This window comes from Canis lupus, chromosome 9, assembly GCF_003254725.2.
Source record: "Canis lupus dingo isolate Sandy chromosome 9, ASM325472v2, whole genome shotgun sequence".
NCBI lineage: Eukaryota > Metazoa > Chordata > Mammalia > Carnivora > Canidae > Canis > Canis lupus.
The window spans coordinates 23,335,770-23,352,684 of record NC_064251.1 but is presented as its reverse complement, the minus strand read 5'-3'; the positions used below and the strand labels follow the sequence as shown (position 1 = coordinate 23,352,684).

The 16,915-nt window shown below is 52.0% G+C and overlaps 1 protein-coding gene and 2 long non-coding RNA genes across 6 annotated transcripts in view; 2 read left to right on the top strand and 1 right to left on the bottom strand.

Annotated features, from left to right (window-relative positions):
• The window catches only part of LOC112655078 (uncharacterized), a 21,319-nt gene extending 20,714 nt beyond the window's left edge, over nucleotides 1-605 (top strand). For both annotated transcript variants that reach the window (XR_007412880.1, XR_003133533.3), the window contains exon 4: nucleotides 468-605. This is a non-coding gene — a long non-coding RNA (uncharacterized LOC112655078). The remainder of the gene's footprint in view (nucleotides 1-467) is intronic.
• Nucleotides 415-6,612, bottom strand: LOC112655077 (uncharacterized). Of its 3 annotated transcripts, XR_007412881.1 has the most exons (5): nucleotides 5,950-6,610; nucleotides 5,630-5,738; nucleotides 2,630-3,012; nucleotides 2,429-2,530; nucleotides 415-1,126 (listed from the first exon to the last, which is right to left on the bottom strand). It is a non-coding gene; the product is annotated as an uncharacterized LOC112655077 (long non-coding RNA). The 3 variants fall into 3 exon arrangements; XR_004819026.2 differs by having other exon boundaries at nucleotides 5,630-6,604; XR_004819027.2 differs by lacking the exon at nucleotides 2,630-3,012 and having other exon boundaries at nucleotides 2,429-2,596; nucleotides 5,630-6,612.
• Nucleotides 4,396-16,915, top strand: IGFBP4 (insulin like growth factor binding protein 4). The gene is made up of 4 exons (XM_035721381.2): nucleotides 4,396-5,058; nucleotides 12,614-12,771; nucleotides 13,516-13,650; nucleotides 15,652-16,915. Exons 1-4 carry the CDS (start codon nucleotides 4,710-4,712, stop codon nucleotides 15,784-15,786), a joined length of 777 nt encoding a protein of 258 aa, XP_035577274.1. The 5' UTR covers nucleotides 4,396-4,709; the 3' UTR covers nucleotides 15,787-16,915.

The following is a 16,915-nucleotide window of genomic DNA, read 5'->3' as shown; positions in this document are numbered from 1 at the left end:
TTGCACTGTGGGGTCTCTAAGGAGATCCTATCTCTCCTGATCTGTTCTCTCCAAGTATGGGGCCCTGGTGCACAAGGAGGCAGCTATATTGATGTGCCATTTCTCAGCCCACACCTGGAGCCACTATGGAGGATACTCTACTTGGGGTCCAGGCATCAGCAGACATGGAGGGTGGTTGAGCCCCCCTACTCAATGCAGGCATAGTGGGAAGTCCAGGGATAGTCCTCATGAGATTGTTGTGAAGTACACGAGTGAAGCACTTAGGACTGTATCCATCCAGCATATGGCCCGTGCTCATTAAGTGTTAACTTTCCTTATTATGTGTATTTTGCCTACTCTGTCAGACAAGAGTTTTTAGGGCAAGCCCACAAGGGCAGGACTATCAATTCTCTAAGAAGCCCAGACTGAACCCAGTAGAGGTTTATTTATTTTTTATTTTTTAAAATATTTTATTTATTTATTCATAGACACAGAGAGAGGCAGAGACACAGGCAGAGGAAGAAGCAGGCTCCACGCAGGAAGCCCGACGCGGGACCCCATCCCAGGTCTCCAGGATCACACCCCAGGCTGCAGGCGGCGCCAAACTGCTGTGCCACCGGGGCTGCCCCCCAATAGAGGTTTAAAACTGGATCAACAAGGGAGCTAATTAGACTCTAAGCAACAAGCCCACGAGGGTGTGGGCTGGAAGAAGCGGCTGGGGAGTGGAGACTTTTCTCACTTCTCCATCAGGAGCATCTTCCTGGCGTCCTGGGTGCCCAGGGGCTTAGGGACAGACAAGGGTGCCAGGGGGAGGTAGAGATTCTTTCCCTTTTTCTTTTTTTAAAGTTGATTTTTTAGTAACCCAGCGTGGGGCTGGAACTCCCAACCCCGAGATCAAGAGTCACATCTTGATCACATTGAGCCAGCCTGGTGCCCCACAGAGGTTCCTTTTCTGGTAGAGCCCTGGGCTGGAAAAGATGAGTGGGGGGGAGGGCCATGTTTCTGCCCCTGGGGACTCCAGGAGGTGCTCTCAGTCCTCAAGGGGGCAGCGATCAGGTGAAGAAAACCAATGAGCATCATCTGCATCCAATTTCTCCAGTTCCAGAATCCTTTCTTATCCATTATCTCATTTTCTCTTGCAGTCATCCTGTGGGGTAATCCAATGAGAAAGTGATTCCATGGGTGGAATCACTCTCTTTTAAAATTTTATTTTTAGGGATGCCTGGGTAGCTCTGGTTGAGCATCTGCCTTCAGCCCAGGGCATGATCCTGGAGTCCCAGGATCGAGCCCCACATTGGGCTCCCTGTGGGAAGCCTGCTTCTCTCCCTACCTGTGTCTCTGCCTCTCTCTCTCTCTCTCTCTGTGTCTCTGATGAATGAATAAATAAACTCTTTAAAAAATTAAAAAAAATTATTATATGCTTTCAGGGTTAAATTTTTAAAGTCATATCTTTGTTTCAAGAGCATGTAAAAACCACTGAAGAACTGAATTCAGAATTTTGGTGTTTTTTTTCCTCCTTTTTAAAATAGAGGATGAAATGACCTTTCAAGACATTAAGTGGGTATCCAAGGTCACACAGCTCTTAAGAGGCTGTGCTGCAACTTGAACCCAGGTCGACTCCAAATCCTATGCCTTTTATGTAGCCTCTCCTGGACACCAGTATGCCCAGGCAGGACACTAAACTCGGTCCTCTGAGGGTCTCCAGTCTGCTGGGGGGAACAGAGGTCCTGGCACTGGGAGCTCTCCAGCTCTGCGGAGAATTATATTTTCCAACAGGGTAGGGTAGGAAGGAATAAATGCTAAGTGCCCACTGTAGGCTGGGGGATTTGCACAAGCTACTTTCTTTCTCCCCTTCTCACCTTCTTTCTTTATCACAAAGCCCCATTTTCCAGGTAAAGAGAGTGAAGCTCAGAGAAACTTGTTTCAGGTTCCCCAGTGAGTCCAGTGGCAAAGGTGGGATTAGCATCCAGGTGGACCTGATGCTAGTACCTGTGCTTTTTCCTCTAAGCATGGAAGATGATTGGTTCATGAGTCACCTTCCCCATGAAGTCTTCCCATGCCTTGGATGTAGAACTGATTACTTGTGCCTCTGGGTCCCCACAATGCCCTATATGGCACCTCCCAGGGCACCTGCACACTTCTTAGATTCATTTTTTTTGTATGCCTCTTTCCCCTCAGTAGGCAGTGAGCTTCTTGAAGACAGAGAGTGATCTTGGCCCTCTCTGTGTCCTTAGTATGTAGCACAAAGCCTGCATACAATCAGTGTCCAGTAAATATGTGTTGCATGGATGGTGGGGTGCTTGGATGGCCTACTTATTTCTGTTTTCCTGCTTCATTGAGACAGTGATGTTGGGGGACAGATGGGCACCAGCAGATGGATGAAGGATACTGGGGTAGAGGTCTGGGTACCTGTCTTACCTGGAACCTTTCCCGAATTTCCCACACTCACCTGCACTCATGCTCCGGCTCCAGGTTCTTTGTCTTCAGCCCAACCTCTCCTGGCACTCCTTCCTCCATGTCTCAGCACCTGTAGCTCTCCTAGGTTTGCTGTCTATGAGGCAAGTCTGGCATTGGTATCAGAATCATCCTTTCTGGTCCCGTTTTACTCTCACAAGAGCTTCAAGAGGCAGGATAGACAGAGATGACCTACCTCTATTTTATGGTTCAGGACATTCAAGCTCCAAGGAGCGGCGTCCAAGTTCATACAATAAGCTGATGGCAGAACTGGGTTCAGTGATGATAGAGGGGGATAGGGCTGGGGGAAGTTTTCTGAATCAGGAACAGGCTGGGCTTTCCACAGGGATATGAGGAATCTGGTTCTGGCTCTGTTTGCCCTACTCCAAGATGGAGAGACCCCAGTACGTCTCTGAGACAGCAGGGAGAGAATCCCAGAATCTTGTCACTGGTCAGAACTCTCCAGACCTTCTGCAGTCTCGATGATTGCCAGTAGGTGCCGTCAGTTTGCAACTTTTTGGTTCTGTCCCTACAAGTTCAGCTAGCTGCTCTGCTCTTCCTCCTCTCACCTGGACAAGTCTACACTTGGAGAAAGTAGGAAAGGGCCTAATTACTGTGAGACTGAAAGACTGCTGCCCTGGGAGAGGAAGCTGGAAGGAGGAAAACGGTCTCTGATCTGCACTTTTGCTTGGCTGCCTTGCTGCTTTCTAGGCTAAGCCAAGCCAAGCCAAGCCAAGTCAAGCCAAAAGAAAAAAAAAAAAAAAAATCCACAGTGGGTCACGGATTGTGCCCTGACAGGCACTCTTACCCTGAAACCAGCTCCAGGACAGAGAAACCTTTGTGGGGAAGGATGATGAGTACCTGGGGGACCAGAGAGAGATCCTAGGAGATGGATCCCTGCTCAAATGTTACTCTAGGGTCCCTCTGGATCCCAGCAGGACTGAGGCAAGAGTGGGGTAAACAGGTACCAACCAATAGGATCTCACAGAGGGCCTAGCCAGCCGACATACTAGCCCAAATAGCAACGGCTGGCTGAATTAGAAAAAGGCATCCCTACCTCGAAATGCTTGACTGCCATCTGCTGGAAAACTGTCATAACAGCTACACAAACCTACCATGACTACAAGAGAAATGGTGCCCCCTGGAGTTGTGCGATGCACAGTTTGCACACTGAGAGTGACAATCTCCCTAGCCAATCCTCCTCTGGGAGGGAGTCGGGCAGTAGAGGCAAACATCCAGGTAGGAAGAAGAGGCTGGGCACCTCCTTCTCCAGCTCAGTTGATTCAGTTTTCAGGAAGGCAGAATGGACCAGGACCCAGATGAGCCCTGAGGAGCCAGGGCGCGTGCTTCGCGGGTGGGTGGCTGGGGGAAGGAGTTGGAAGGGCAAGTGGGAAGAGAACCTAACTTCTTAGGGCCATCAGGCCCTTCTGGGTCCCTCGATAGGTGCTTGCTTCCCTTTCCCCACTTCACTCGACTTGGTCTCCAGTGGTTGGGACTGGAAGCACGAAGGAGGGTGGAAAGGACTCGGGCCAGGGAGACTGAATCCGCCGAACTAGCAGTCCCGGCTAGGAGGTCGCGTTCTTGGGGGTGGGGTGGGGGCGGGGCTGCAGCCGCCCCGGCGGGGTAGGGAAGGAATCCTCCAAGGTCGGGGGAGGGGGCCAAAGAACAGCCCCTTGGCGTCTCCTCTTCCTTTCCCTCCCCTCCCAGGCTCCGGTTCAGAGGCGCTTTCGGCGCCTGCCACGGCTTCCAAACTGCGCCGCTTCCTTCTGCGGCAGAAAAGGACTTTCAGATGTTATAGCGGCGGCGGCGGCGGCGGCGGCGGCGACTCAGGACAGCGCCCCCTCCCCCTAACGGCCGCCTCTCCCTCTCCCCCCCGGCGCCCCCGCTCCCCCACCTCTGGGAAGGCGCTGGGGGTGTGGCCAGGGGCCGGTATAAAGTCCGGGGGAGCCGGTCCCGGGCAGCCGCTCAGCCCCCTGCCCCCCCGCCGCCCGCCGCCAGGGCCGGGCCGAGGATGCGGCGCAGCGCCTCGGCGGCCAGGCTCGCTCCCCTCCAGCCCGCTTGCTAACTTCCCTGGCTCGGTCCCTGTCCGCCAGCGGGGCCGCCCCGTCTCCCCGCGCCCTCCGGGTCGAGTCCTCCAGGAGCGCCGGGCGCTGTCGCCGCGTGTCCCTGCCGCCAGTCTGAGCGCGGGCTCTCCCTCTCCCTCTCCGCTCCCGCGCCCCGCGCCCGCGCCCGCGCCCGCGTCCGCGCCCGCGCCCGCGCCCCGTCCTAGCTCGGTCATGCTGCCCCTCTGCCTCGTGGCCGCGCTGCTGCTGGCCGCCGGGCCCGGGCCGAGCCTGGGCGACGAAGCCATCCACTGCCCGTCCTGCTCCGAGGAGAAGCTGGCGCGCTGCCGCCCCCCCGTGGGCTGCGAGGAGCTGGTGCGGGAGCCGGGCTGCGGCTGTTGCGCCACTTGCGCCCTGGGCAAGGGGATGCCCTGCGGGGTGTATACCCCTCGCTGCGGCTCGGGCCTGCGCTGCTACCCGCCCCGGGGGGTGGAGAAGCCCCTGCACACGCTGATGCACGGGCAAGGCGTGTGCATGGAGCTGTCGGAGATCGAGGCCATCCAGGAGAGCCTGCAGCCCTCTGGTAAGGTGCCCCTGTCCTTGCATGCCCTCTCTAGTGTTCTCTCCTCCTAGAAGCCCCTTCCCCATTCAGGCTGTCTGGGAAAGCCCTTGAAAATCTCCCGTGAATTAAAGAGAAGGCAGGTACCTGGCAGGGTGGACTGGCATGGGACAGGCTCACCCACTGAAACTGCTATTGAGTCCCTAGCAGCCTGTTGCCACCAGCAAGGAAGATTTTGTCCCAGCCTTCCATCTCAAACCTCCCAGAGGTGCCTATTTGGGAAGAGAGGGCTCAATGGTAGCCCCGGCTGATGGTGCACGAGTGGAACACTACCTGACCTGGTCCAGCCAGCAGCCTGCAAGTGAGCCGCTTAGGGTCAGATAACTAGAGGATGGGGATGGTGGTGGTGGTGGCTTTCTGTTCTTGATCCTGGAACTCCCCTCATCCTGGCCACAGGTGAAACCCCAGGGGTTTAAGAAGCCAGGACTTGGCCTTTTGACATTGAGGTGGGGTGGAGTGGGACATGCCGATCAGAGGGGCTTTGGTGGTGAGGAGCATCGACACTGCCCCTCCCCAAAGCCCCTGGGTAGCTCACCTTGCTGTTTGAGAGGCACTGGGGAGACAGAGGTCTCTCTGTCAGGCCTGGGCGCCTCATCCTGCCCTGGTACACGGGCACCCCGTTCCTCTTTCCTGGCAGGTGTCGTCTGAGGTGGCAGAAGAGAAGCAAGTCTTGGCTCCTGGCCCAGCGCTATAGAAACCTAACGGGTGTGGGATAGGGAGTAAAGAAAGGAGAGAGAGGAAGAGGGGGAGGCGGGAGAAGGGGCGGGGGAGAGACGAGGGAGAGGGAGAGGGAGAGGGAGAGAGAGAGGAAGAGGGAGAGGTTTAGAAGGCCCTTTGCCCTAAACTCATTCTTACACTTTCTCTTTTTCCATTTCTCAGTGAGCCTCTCAGATTCTCCTTAGAATCGCTCTCAGTCTTTCATACTTTCTTATTCTTTTGTTATTTCCTGCTGTGTCTCTCAATCTCTAGTTTCACTACCAGCATTCCGGAGCTCTCCTTTCCTCAGTGTCTTTGGCCTGTTATCAGTTTCTCTTTCTCTTGTTCCCTTTCTGCTTTTGTGGTCCCACTTCTCTCACTTTCTCTTCAGCCCCTTTCTGTGGCTTTTTCTCCACGTCTCTGTCATTGTTTCTCTTTCTGCCTTTGTTCCTGTCTTTCTCTGTTACTTTTGGAATCTCTCTCTCTGTCAGCCTTTCTGCATCTCTGCCTCTGTTTCTTGTTCCCTCTCTGACTCTGTTTTGCTCTCCCTGTGCCTCTGTCTGTGTCTGTCTCTTTTCCTGGGGCTTGAAGCTTCCATTGTTGCAGTCCGGATGCTGGGACTCTGGCCCCAAGCTTCCTGCCCTGGGTCCCAGACCGTTCCACTTCCTCAATCCTCTGCAGCTTGTTAGCGGAGGAAAGCAGGATGCAGGGAAAACAGGAAGGACGTGGACCCCAGGGGTCTGGGCCTCAGGCCTCTCTGCCCTTCCTGTCCCTAGGCAGTGAGAGATGGGTCAGCAGAAAACATTCTAGGAGAAATGCCAGTCTGGCACCCGGCACATCTGGGAATCAGGGGGGCTGGAGGAGAGGGCATCTTGAGGGAGTAAGGCCTTGATCCTGGGGCACAGATGCCAGTGCCTGTGGGAGGGGAGGAGCACTGGTACCAGACCAGATTGGGAGTGAGGGCTGAGCCCTTGGGCTCCCTGAGTATAATGGGACCTCTTTCCCTTCGTATCTCCATCCTCCACCGGCCAATGGGTATGTATCCGGTATCAGATTAGGATGAGTGCTAGCCTTCTCCTCTCCCAGTATATGAACTTGGGGCAGAAGAGCCCTCAGAGGGTCTTAAGCACCCCTTCCTCCCTGGATGGGTAGGAGCACATCATCCTATAGTGGAGAAAAATCTAATCCCCTAGGGGCTTTGGGGGAAATGGTATGAAGTTTGTGATTGTCCCGTGTACATCATGTAAATCGGCCTTTATATCCTCTTGGGATTACAGGGTCCATATCTCTAACACCCACCTCTCCCTCCTTGCCTGTCCTCCACCCATGCAGGGTATGCAGAGGGAAAGGGCAAGCCTGCAGAATCCTGGGGAAACTAGGTACCTACTCGGCAAGCTGTGTCCATGCCTTCTCATCTCCTAGTCATCACAGAAGCATCCCCCACACCATGTGAAAGGTGCCCCCTAGAATTGTACAACAGCCCTGCAGGGTCTCTGGTGAGACAAGATGGCCAGAGGTCAGGGCTTATCCCTGCTATTCTTTCTAGCCTTCCACTGTCCCTCCTGGTCCCAAGGCTTAGACTCCTCTTGCCTTGGGAATAGTTTGGCAGAGGGTATCCGGCTTCTCTTTCTGCCTTTTCCTCTTATAGCTAAACTTCAGCAGGTGACTGGGGGAGGGCAGCCAATTGGCATGCCCCTTCCCTTGGCCTTGCTATGTCCAGCTGCCTACTGAGGGGTTTCCTCCTTCCATATTAAGCCTCTGCCCCCCTAACCTTCCCATACCCCTGCTGTCCCAGCTTTCTGAGCCAGAAAAGGTTGTGGATTAACACTGCTCAGGCCCCCAGAGGTGGGGGTGGGGTGGGACACATGCGTCAGAAGTCCACAATTCTGCATCAGTGGACTGACCCTTGACTCTTGGAATCTGGGGGAGTGGACAGTGGGAAGATCAGTGTTTGGACTGGGGAGCTCCTAAACTGTGCTCTTGGGTCTCTCTGGGACAGGGTTAGGGAACAGACAGACTGGGTTAATTTTTAGTCAACGCAGCAAATATTGTCCCCTTTACTTCAGTACTGGGAATCCAGTCATGTCATGGGAACAAGGCCTTCCCAGAAATTCTGTGCCTTGGGGGAGGCGGGGGGGAGGAGCATGGCTGCTTAACATTTTTTCTTTAGTATTGGCAAAGCCAGAATTATTGGTGCCTCGGGTATCAGGAGTCTTTCCATTTAAAGACATAGGAGCTGCAGGGATAAGTCTGTCCTCCTTCCCCTCCACCCAGTCTACTGGCATTTTCTCATCTATGTAATGGAGATGACAACGGGACTTGCCTCACAGACTTGGGGTGTCTGGCATGGAGTAAGAGCTCTGTCAGTTGGAGCCATCATGAGGAGGGTGATGAAGAAGCTGAGGAGATTTCAGTTGACGCTTAAATCCTCCTCTGATGTTGGGACTTTGAGGGGCATTAGGGCAACTGAGCAAAGTAGGGGGAACATTCAAGGGAGTTGAGAGGGGTAGGGAGGAACTCAGTGCTTCTTGCTCTTATAAACATGGAAAGGACAGGCCAGCTTTCCTTCAGTCTGAGGCTGGCAGCATGGCACAATGGTGAGGGGGATGTCCTGTGACCCAGACCTTAAAGAACGGCCTGGGTACCTGGCATGAGTGATCTTTGTTTCTCTAGGCAGAGTCCAGGGGAAGAAAGAAAGAAAAGGCCTTTCTTGTAGGGTAGGGGGATGAGCCTCCAAATTGTGGCTGAAACACCTGTGTCTGGGTGGCTGGGACCACCCACCTTACAGCTTCACCTGAGGTGTCTTGAAGGGGACTGGGGTTGAGGAGGAATCATGGGGTTGAAATCAGGCTGCCAGAAAGAGGAAATCCTCTAGCTTTGACCATGAACTTTTCAGCCAGTGGTGCTTTTCTTTCTCTGGGCACCTTACCCTCAGTTGCTAGAGCAAAGACCAGGGTTTGCCTTTAGCTGCATATTGTTGGCCCAACTCGGAGCAGGGGCTGGAGGAGATGATCTGGCTTATGTGGAAGCCCCACCCCCTAAATAAGCCTTTTGGAAGTCAGAAAGCCAGATCTTTCAGGGGCTAGGTATGACTCTGGGGGGACCCAGAGGGACTGGGGTCTTTCCAGAGGCACCCCCCTGGGTGAGCAGTACCAGGTGGCTGGAATTCCTGAGTAAGCAGGGAAGTAGCAAGTATTTAGCCAGTTTTGGAGATGGGTAGGTTAACATTTTCAGAGGCCCAAAGCTGCGACCCTCACCCTCCCAAACCCAGAGCCTGGGGGTGGATCCTGGGTGGATCCTTAGTCGGCCTGTTAAGCAAGGCTGGGCAAGGAAAAGTTACAGATTAAATGGAAAGTCAACAAGTTATGGTGCAGGCAGTGTGCCCTGCCCTGGGTCTGTGTCTCTCCCTGGGGCAGGGTCAGAGTGCCTGAGTGCATGTGGGTGTGCATGTGGGGACCAGTGTGTGCTTGGACACGTGATTGTTTGTATATGTTTGTGGTTCTTGAGTCCTGGCCTGTGTCTGAGTGGGCAGATATGGGTATAGTCTGTGTACCTATGTCTCCATGAGAGTAAGTAAGCAGCTATTCTCTCTATCTGGTGTATTCTTCTCGAAAGCTTAGACACGAGTCAGGGACAGACCGGGACCAGATCTGGAGAGTGGCAGAGCAGCTGGGAGTTGGCATGCTTGGTGTTAATGAAGGATCGAACTCTTCCGTGGAGTGCCCTTTTGGTGGGGTGAAGCAGTCTGGCCTCAGGCAAGAGGGGTCCAAGTATGGCATTGATGAGTATCTGGACTCAAATATGTGTGTTTTGGAGGCTTGTAGGATTCTTCAGTTCTTCAAAAAATAAAAAAGGAAGCTTGCCTAACAACAACAAAAAAAGTGGGGAAACCAAGGAGGGGGAGGCCGGGCATGCTGCCTGCTTAGCTTTCCCCAGATAATCCCCTCAGTGTGTCATGGGGCCCTACCCACACAAGAGTATAAACTATGCTTCCAGCCTTGCCCTGTGGCCCATGCAGCTCCAGGTTTCAGTGAGCCAACCCAGTTGTCCTTTTTTTTTTTTTTTAATATTTTATTTATTTAATAAGAGAGAGAGAAAGAGAATGTGCATGCAAGCAGAAGAAGAGGGAGAGGGAGAGAGAGAACCCCAAGCAGACTATGTGCTCAGCGCAGAGCCTGACTTGGGGCTTGATCTCACAACCCTGAGATCATAACCTGAGCCAAAACCAAAAGCTGGACATTCAACCAACTGAGCTACCCAGGCACCCTCTCCTTGTCCTCCTTAATGATACTCCTGAATTAAGAGATAAACATTCTATATATCCATTAATAAACCCCCAAGTGTTAGTCATTTGTGAACTTCAACTCTTAGAAACTCAAGGTTGGAAAGCCTAGTTGCAGTTAAATTTCTACTCCAGGTCTCTCTAGGTTCTTGAGCCCTTTACCACCCTGCTGGGTCACACTTCCAGGATGGGAGGTTCTCTACTTCCGATTGTTAGAAAGCTCATCTTTCTCAAACCTAAGAACATTCTGCCAACTTACCAAAGGAACAAGTGTCACTGGGAGAAGTAGTGCTTCCCTTTATGGTTGTGAAAGGAAAAGCAAACTCAAAGGAAAGACCAAAATTTTTCTCAGGTTTCAAGAGTGCCCCTCAAATTAGCATCATGGGCTGTGGCAAATGAGTCCTTTTGATCCCTTCCAGTCTTTTCTGGGTAGAATGTTGATGCTTTTGTTCATGTTCCAGCTTAGCCTCTGTTGTTCCAGGATTTAGCTCTAATTCCTTTAGGTCTTCCATTTCCTCTTCCTCTCCATTATCTACCTCCAGCCTACACCCCTGCAACCCTGTGACCTCATCCAAAAGTCTTATGGTATTGTGCAAGGTGGATGCAGGGGCAGAGGTCACTGGCCAGTTTGGGCCTTTTGGCCAGAAAGGTTCCTTGGAAGAGTCTACAGGGAAAAGCCTGGATCCTAGATATTTTCTCTGGTTCAGACTGAGGGTTTGGGGTCCATATTTTTTTTTTAAGATTTTATTTATTTATTCACGAGACACACACAGAGAGAGAGAGAGAGAGAGAGAGAGAGAGAGAGAGAGAGACGGGGACATAGGCAGGGGGAAAAGCAGGCTCCCACGGGGAGCCTGATGCAGGACTGAATCCCAGGACCCCAGGATCACTCCCTGAGCCAAAGGCAGATGCTCAGCCACTGAGCCACCCAGGTGCCCCTGGCCCTTCTTCTTATGGTCACCATGACAATCCTAGTCTTCTGAAATTTACTCACATCTTTTGTCACAGGATTAGGAGGTCTTGCTATAGTGCTTTCTCCTTTATTGACCTGTAAGAACTTGATGTTGTCAATGAGACTGGAGTACCCTCCAGACTGTCCTTCTTGGGATGTTAAATATGCAAAAGGATAGATTATATCTATCTGCTCCATTTATTCCTTACCTTTGGTTCTTCTTTCTAAACCAGCCCTCTACTCATGACAACACCTTCTTCCCATCCTTGGTGACTCAATTTTATAAATAACCTTTGGCATGGAATCTTGACAAAGACTTTCTGAAAGTCTAGATTTCTCCTTGCCTGGTTTTCCTGTATCTACTTGCTTCCCCCCACACCACCAGAACTAGGAGAATAAAAAGAGAACTAACCCCCCAACTAACTTTGGCTAGACGGAAAAATACCATTTGACCCAGAGGCAGCTCTGGGACTGCTGCCATGCATGGAGGAACCTGCTAACTCCTCAGGAAAAAAAAATCCTGACGCAAACCAGATGTAACCTTCTGTCTGGCTGCCAACATCTGGAATGCTGGCAGGGGCTTTGCATTCAGGCCGGCAGGGAGCTGCCAAACCCAAGCATTTTAGAGGTGACTCTGATCTGCAGAGAGGTCTTGCAATCTCTTTCTCCAGCTCAATCCTGTATTCTAGTTTTTGCTGCCTGAAGGTTTGGAGCAGTGGTTACAATTCTGGGACTTCTAGTTTGGGTTGTTCTTGAGTTCAGATATAATCTTCAGGAAATCCCAGGGAGAGTGCACAAGTCCAGCCTCACTACCCCCATCTCCAGTTCCCCAGTGCCCTGGCGCTGGACAATAGACATGGACTTTGAATGGGGTCTAAGATCCAAGGATGGGAGATGTTGAGGTGGGGGAATTGAAGGGAGGTGTGAGGATATTTTCAGTTCTGTGGCCACACAGTGTGTTACACACACACACACACACACACTACGGATGCCTGCATGCATGCATACACACCCACTCCCACTCCTTCTCTCCTGTTCAGCTAATGGGGAGAGCCTTTTGGGCCAGATTTCTCATCACTCATGGAAACTCTGATTTTGGCCATGTGGAAGAGGGGCGGCAGAGCCAACAGATCTGGGGATCCCCTGGTTGGCTCAGCCAGATGCTGAAAAGAGCAGGAAAGGAGACAGGAAGAGAGAGCAGATGGAGTGGGGATGGTAGGAGGACCTGAATGGAGGAGGGTGCGAGATCTGGTGGGGAGGCCCCTGCCTGCCTTAGACCTCCCTGCAGGGCCCAGGGGACTCTCCTGCTGTCTGCGCAGCTGCAGCTGATGACTCATCTGAGGGCTGGACTGGGTGGGGTGAGGGACAAGGCGAAGACTTTAAGAGGAATATTCTCCTGAGGAAATCTCAGGAGAGTGGGGAGGAGAGGAGGGTGTTGCTTTCACCCCCCCCACCCTAAGGTACCCTGTTCTCTCCCAGAGCCAGGGTAGAGAGAATCCCCAAGAAGAAAGCAGGTGGGGAGGCTGGGTTGGTATGTTGCCCTGTCTTTTCCCAGTGCTGACCTCTCTCCCATCTCGGCCTGACTGCAGACAAGGATGAGGGTGACCACCCCAACAACAGCTTCAGTCCCTGTAGCGCCCACGACCGCAGGTGCCTGCAGAAGCACTTTGCCAAAATTCGAGACCGCAGCACCAGTGGGGGGAAGATGAAGGTCATCGGGGTGCCTCGGGAGGAAGCTCGGCCCGTGGTGAGGACTTCTGACCTACAAATGCACCTGTGCACAGTCACAACCCACCCTCCCCACACTAGATCTGGACTATGATCATTCAGCAGACATTCTTTGGATGCCTACTGTGTGCAAGACATACCTGGTATACATCCCCAGGACCCAGAGAATCCTCATTCCTTTCCTTGATATTCCTTTCCTGGTCATCAGTCATATACACTGATATAGTTGAAGTGATTGTTAAGTACTGAAATATTTCTGTACTCGTTTGTAAATAGTAAACACCAAGCCACCTGGTGTTTCTTAGCCCTTCTCTTGGCTTCTCCATGCAGAGTCTTTCAGTAACTAAAGGGTTAATGCTGGCCGCAGTAGGGGGCCTGGAGACCCTGCCCCAGCATCTGGCTAATGTCCTTTCTGATGGATGGTTCTAATGGATCTGCGGTTCTAATGGATCCCGCCTGGGTTCCATAAGTTAATTTTATGATGTCAGCTATCCCTTCAGCTTGGAAGTCACTCCATTCCCAACCATCTCCATAGGTTTCCACAACCTCTTTCCCCCACAAAGTCCCTTCCATTCACACCCCTCCTTTTTGGAAGCTCTTTGGCCCAATATTCTCTCTGCAATGTCTTGCTCTGCCCACCAGGGTCCCCTGAATCTACTGGGGCCTGCCCAGCCTCTCGGCTTTCAGTCTTGACTCAACCCCTAGCTTTGGTCTTCCTGCTTCTCTCCTTTCTGCTAAGCATTTTCATTCTCCCTTCCTCCAGCCCCAGGGCTCCTGCCAGAGTGAGCTGCACCGGGCCCTGGAGCGTCTGGCTGCCTCACAGAGCCGCACCCACGAGGACCTCTACATCATCCCCATCCCCAACTGCGACCGCAATGGCAACTTCCACCCGAAGCAGGTGGGTCTTCATCCCTGCCTGTCCTGGCCTTAGCTCTTGGGGCATTACTTGTCTCTCCATAGGGTAGTCCAGGATGGAGATCTCAAGTAGAGGAGAGACCTCTCAACCCAAACCTAACCCCTGGAACCCTCCCCCAGACTTAAAGCCTCAGTTTATTTTGCCCACCACACTCATTTTGGAGATGAGGAAACTGAGGCCCAAAGAGTGAGTTAATGGCAGACCAGCTATCCTGCCTCCCTATCCAGGGCTATTTCCATCACCTCTGGATTCACCATTTAGCACTCCTGCTAACCTCTCTACCTCCCAGCACTCTCTCATTCCCTGTACTGTACTCCATCCTATGAGTAGTTCTTTGCCATAGAATGTTTCTAGTTTCATTTGGAGATAAAGGGTCTAAGTCATAAAGGGTCAAGGAGGAAACTCAGCCTGGCCCTTCCACCAAGCTGAGTAACCAAACCACGTGGGGTACAGCCAGGATGGAGGTGAAGTCAGATCTGACAGCTGGGGATGGGAGCTTGGGATGGGAGCTCTGGATGGAAGCAGAAGAAGGAGTGGAGTAGGAGAGAAAACGTGAATGCAGAAGCTTCCATACTCCTTCATGCAACGTGGGTTCCTCTGATAAGCCCCCCAGGAGGCTAGGATGTTCAGCAAGGTTGGCCTGCCTCAGACCATCTCTGACCCATGAGGGGAGGGCTCACTTGGAGGAGTGGCACATCTGGGCAGAGACTTGTGCTGGGTGTGGCCTGGGGAGTCCTGGCTTGGGTCTTTCTCCAGCTCCTGGTGGGCATAGACACATATATTCTCCCACTCCGTGCTCTACTGACAGATCCACAAAGTGGGCTGCCACTCGACCAGTAGAGGCCTTGATAGGAGAAGGGCTGCCCCCAAGTCTGCAAATCCCAGGATGGCATGAGAGGTTATGGGTGGTGTGCAATGAGTGGAGGACCAGAAAGGGCCCCCCAAACCAGTGCCAAACATACCTGCAAGCTTTATCCCAACACCAATTTCATCCTTGTCCTATTTAAAAAAGATTTTATTTATTTATTTGAGAGACAGAGAGAGAGAGTGAGTGCAGTGAGCTGGGGAGGGGTAGAGGAGGAAGGAGAGAGAATCTCAAGCAGACTCCCTGCTGAGCGGGGAGCCGCATGTAGGGCTCAATGGATCTCACAACTCTGAGATCATCACCTGAGCCAAAACCATGAGTTGGGTGCTCAGCCAACTGAGCCACGCAGGTACCCATTCTTGTTCTAATTCTTTTTTTTTTTAATTTAAAAAAAAATTTTTTTTCTTGTTCTAATTCTTAAAAACTTTTTTCCTGGAGTACCTGAGTGGCTTAGTCAGTTAAACATCTGCCTTAGCCTCAGGTCATGATCCCAGGGTCCTGAGATGGAGCCCTACATCAGGCTCCCTGCTCAGTGAGGAGTCTGCTTCTCCTTCTCCCTCTGCTGTTACCCCTGCTTGTGCTCTCTCTCTCTGTCAAATAAATAAATAAAATCCTTTAAAAACACTTTTTTACTCATTAAAAAATTTAATAGATTTTATGTTCTAGAGCAGTTTTAGATTTACAGAAAAGTTGAGTAGAAAGTACAGGATTCACATCTACTTCCTCACCCCTAGGTTTCCATGTTAACATCTTGCATTAGCATGGTACATATGGTACTACAAATTAAAGAACTAATAGTGATACATTATTAACTAAAGTCCACAGTTTATATTAGGGTTCACTCTTTGTGTTGTACAGGTCTATGTGTTTTCTTCCTTCAATTTTTATCCCACTGAAAGTTCTGACACTTGAGCCCTTTATCACTAGACCAATGCTGACCTCTGAGACAACCTTTACTTTTTGGCCAAGATCTCTCTATTCCATGAGCTCAGAGGGTCTGTGCTCATGAAAGAGCCTCTGCCCTCACAGGCCATCTTGAATCAACTATCTGACGTGGGCTGGGCTGGGATTGGGGCAGGCTGCTTGGGAACTGACCTCTCACACCCTTGTCTTGGCAGTGTCACCCGGCCTTAGATGGGCAGCGCGGCAAGTGCTGGTGTGTGGACCGGAAAACAGGAGTGAAGCTTCCAGGGGGCCTGGAGCCAAAAGGGGAGCTGGACTGCCACCAGTTGGCTGACAGCTTCCGCGAGTGAGCCCTGCCAGGAGGCAGGGGGCTCAATGCCCCCTGCCGTCCCCATCCCCTAGAGGCTACAGAGCTGACCTGGAGCCTGGGTCTGAGTCCTGGCTCTGTCTCTGGCCTAGAAGTTTCCCTTTCTGTGGTATGTGTGTGTGTATGTGTGTGTGCACGCACGCATGGGTGTGCCCTTGGGGTGAGCCAAAGCCTAGGGGTGTCTTCTTTGGTCTTAGGTAGCCTGAGACGTCTGAGAGTGGCAATGGGGAGCCCTGGTATGTTTCCAAATTGATCGTGGACTCATTCATTCATTCATCCATTCATCCAGCCGTTCTAAAACATTTATTGACAACATACTACATGCCAGCTCTGGTTTTTTTAGCCCTGGGGGCTCTTATTCTGACTTTCTCTGATTTGGGCATCTGGGGTCATTTCTTATAAGCTGAGCACAAGTTTGGGGAAGAGAAGTCTCTTTTCCAGAATCAGAGGAGGAAAGTAGTCATGTACCTTGACTGTTGTACCTTGTACCATTGTCATTCCCCTCAATTTAGTCAGAGGGTGGAGGCCATAGGGAAAGTGTGGAGTGGCAGATGATTCAATGGGCAGGAGTCCCAGACTCACTCCCAAACTCAAGCCTGCCAGGCTCCCCTTCTTCTCTTCTCTAGGTCCCTCCAGTGGGAAGGACCTATAGAGACAAGCCCACCTTTGGGTCTGGTGTGCCATCTGCTTGGTTGCCTGGCAGCCCAGGCCCTGGTGTGGGGGAGGGAAGAGGGCTAGAAGAAGCCATACAGGACAGAGGGCTGGGGAGCAGGGGCCCATCTCTGAATAGGAAGAAAGAATGCACAGTTGGACTGCATGTGCCTGATGGAGAAGAGGACACACATGCTGGGGGGTAAAGGATTTGCCTGGGGTCCTGCATCCTTCCCTGTTTGTGGTCATAGCCACAAAGTCATCAGGATGACTCCATCCTTCCAGTGGTTCACCGCCTGTGGCTTTGCCTCCCTTCCTATACCTCCCTACTACCCTCCAGGCATTTCTGGTTTGACTGGATAGAAGGAGACTTAGGGACCTACCAGTTGGCCATGATGTCTTGTCTTTTTTTTTTTTTTTTTAACAAAACAGAACAAAACAAAACAAAAAAACCTAGACAA

What these genes read in the sequence shown, in the direction of transcription:
- IGFBP4 (XM_035721381.2), top strand. Translation starts at nt 4,710, where the DNA reads ATGCTGCCCCTCTGCCTCGTGGCCGCGCTGCTGCTGGCCGCCGGGCCC. An exon ending in GGAGAGCCTGCAGCCCTCTG is followed by an intron (nt 5,059 to 12,613) that starts GTAAGGTGCCCC and finishes GCCTGACTGCAG; the next exon opens with ACAAGGATGAGGGTGACCAC. An exon ending in GCAACTTCCACCCGAAGCAG is followed by an intron (nt 13,651 to 15,651) that starts GTGGGTCTTCAT and finishes TTGTCTTGGCAG; the next exon opens with TGTCACCCGGCCTTAGATGG.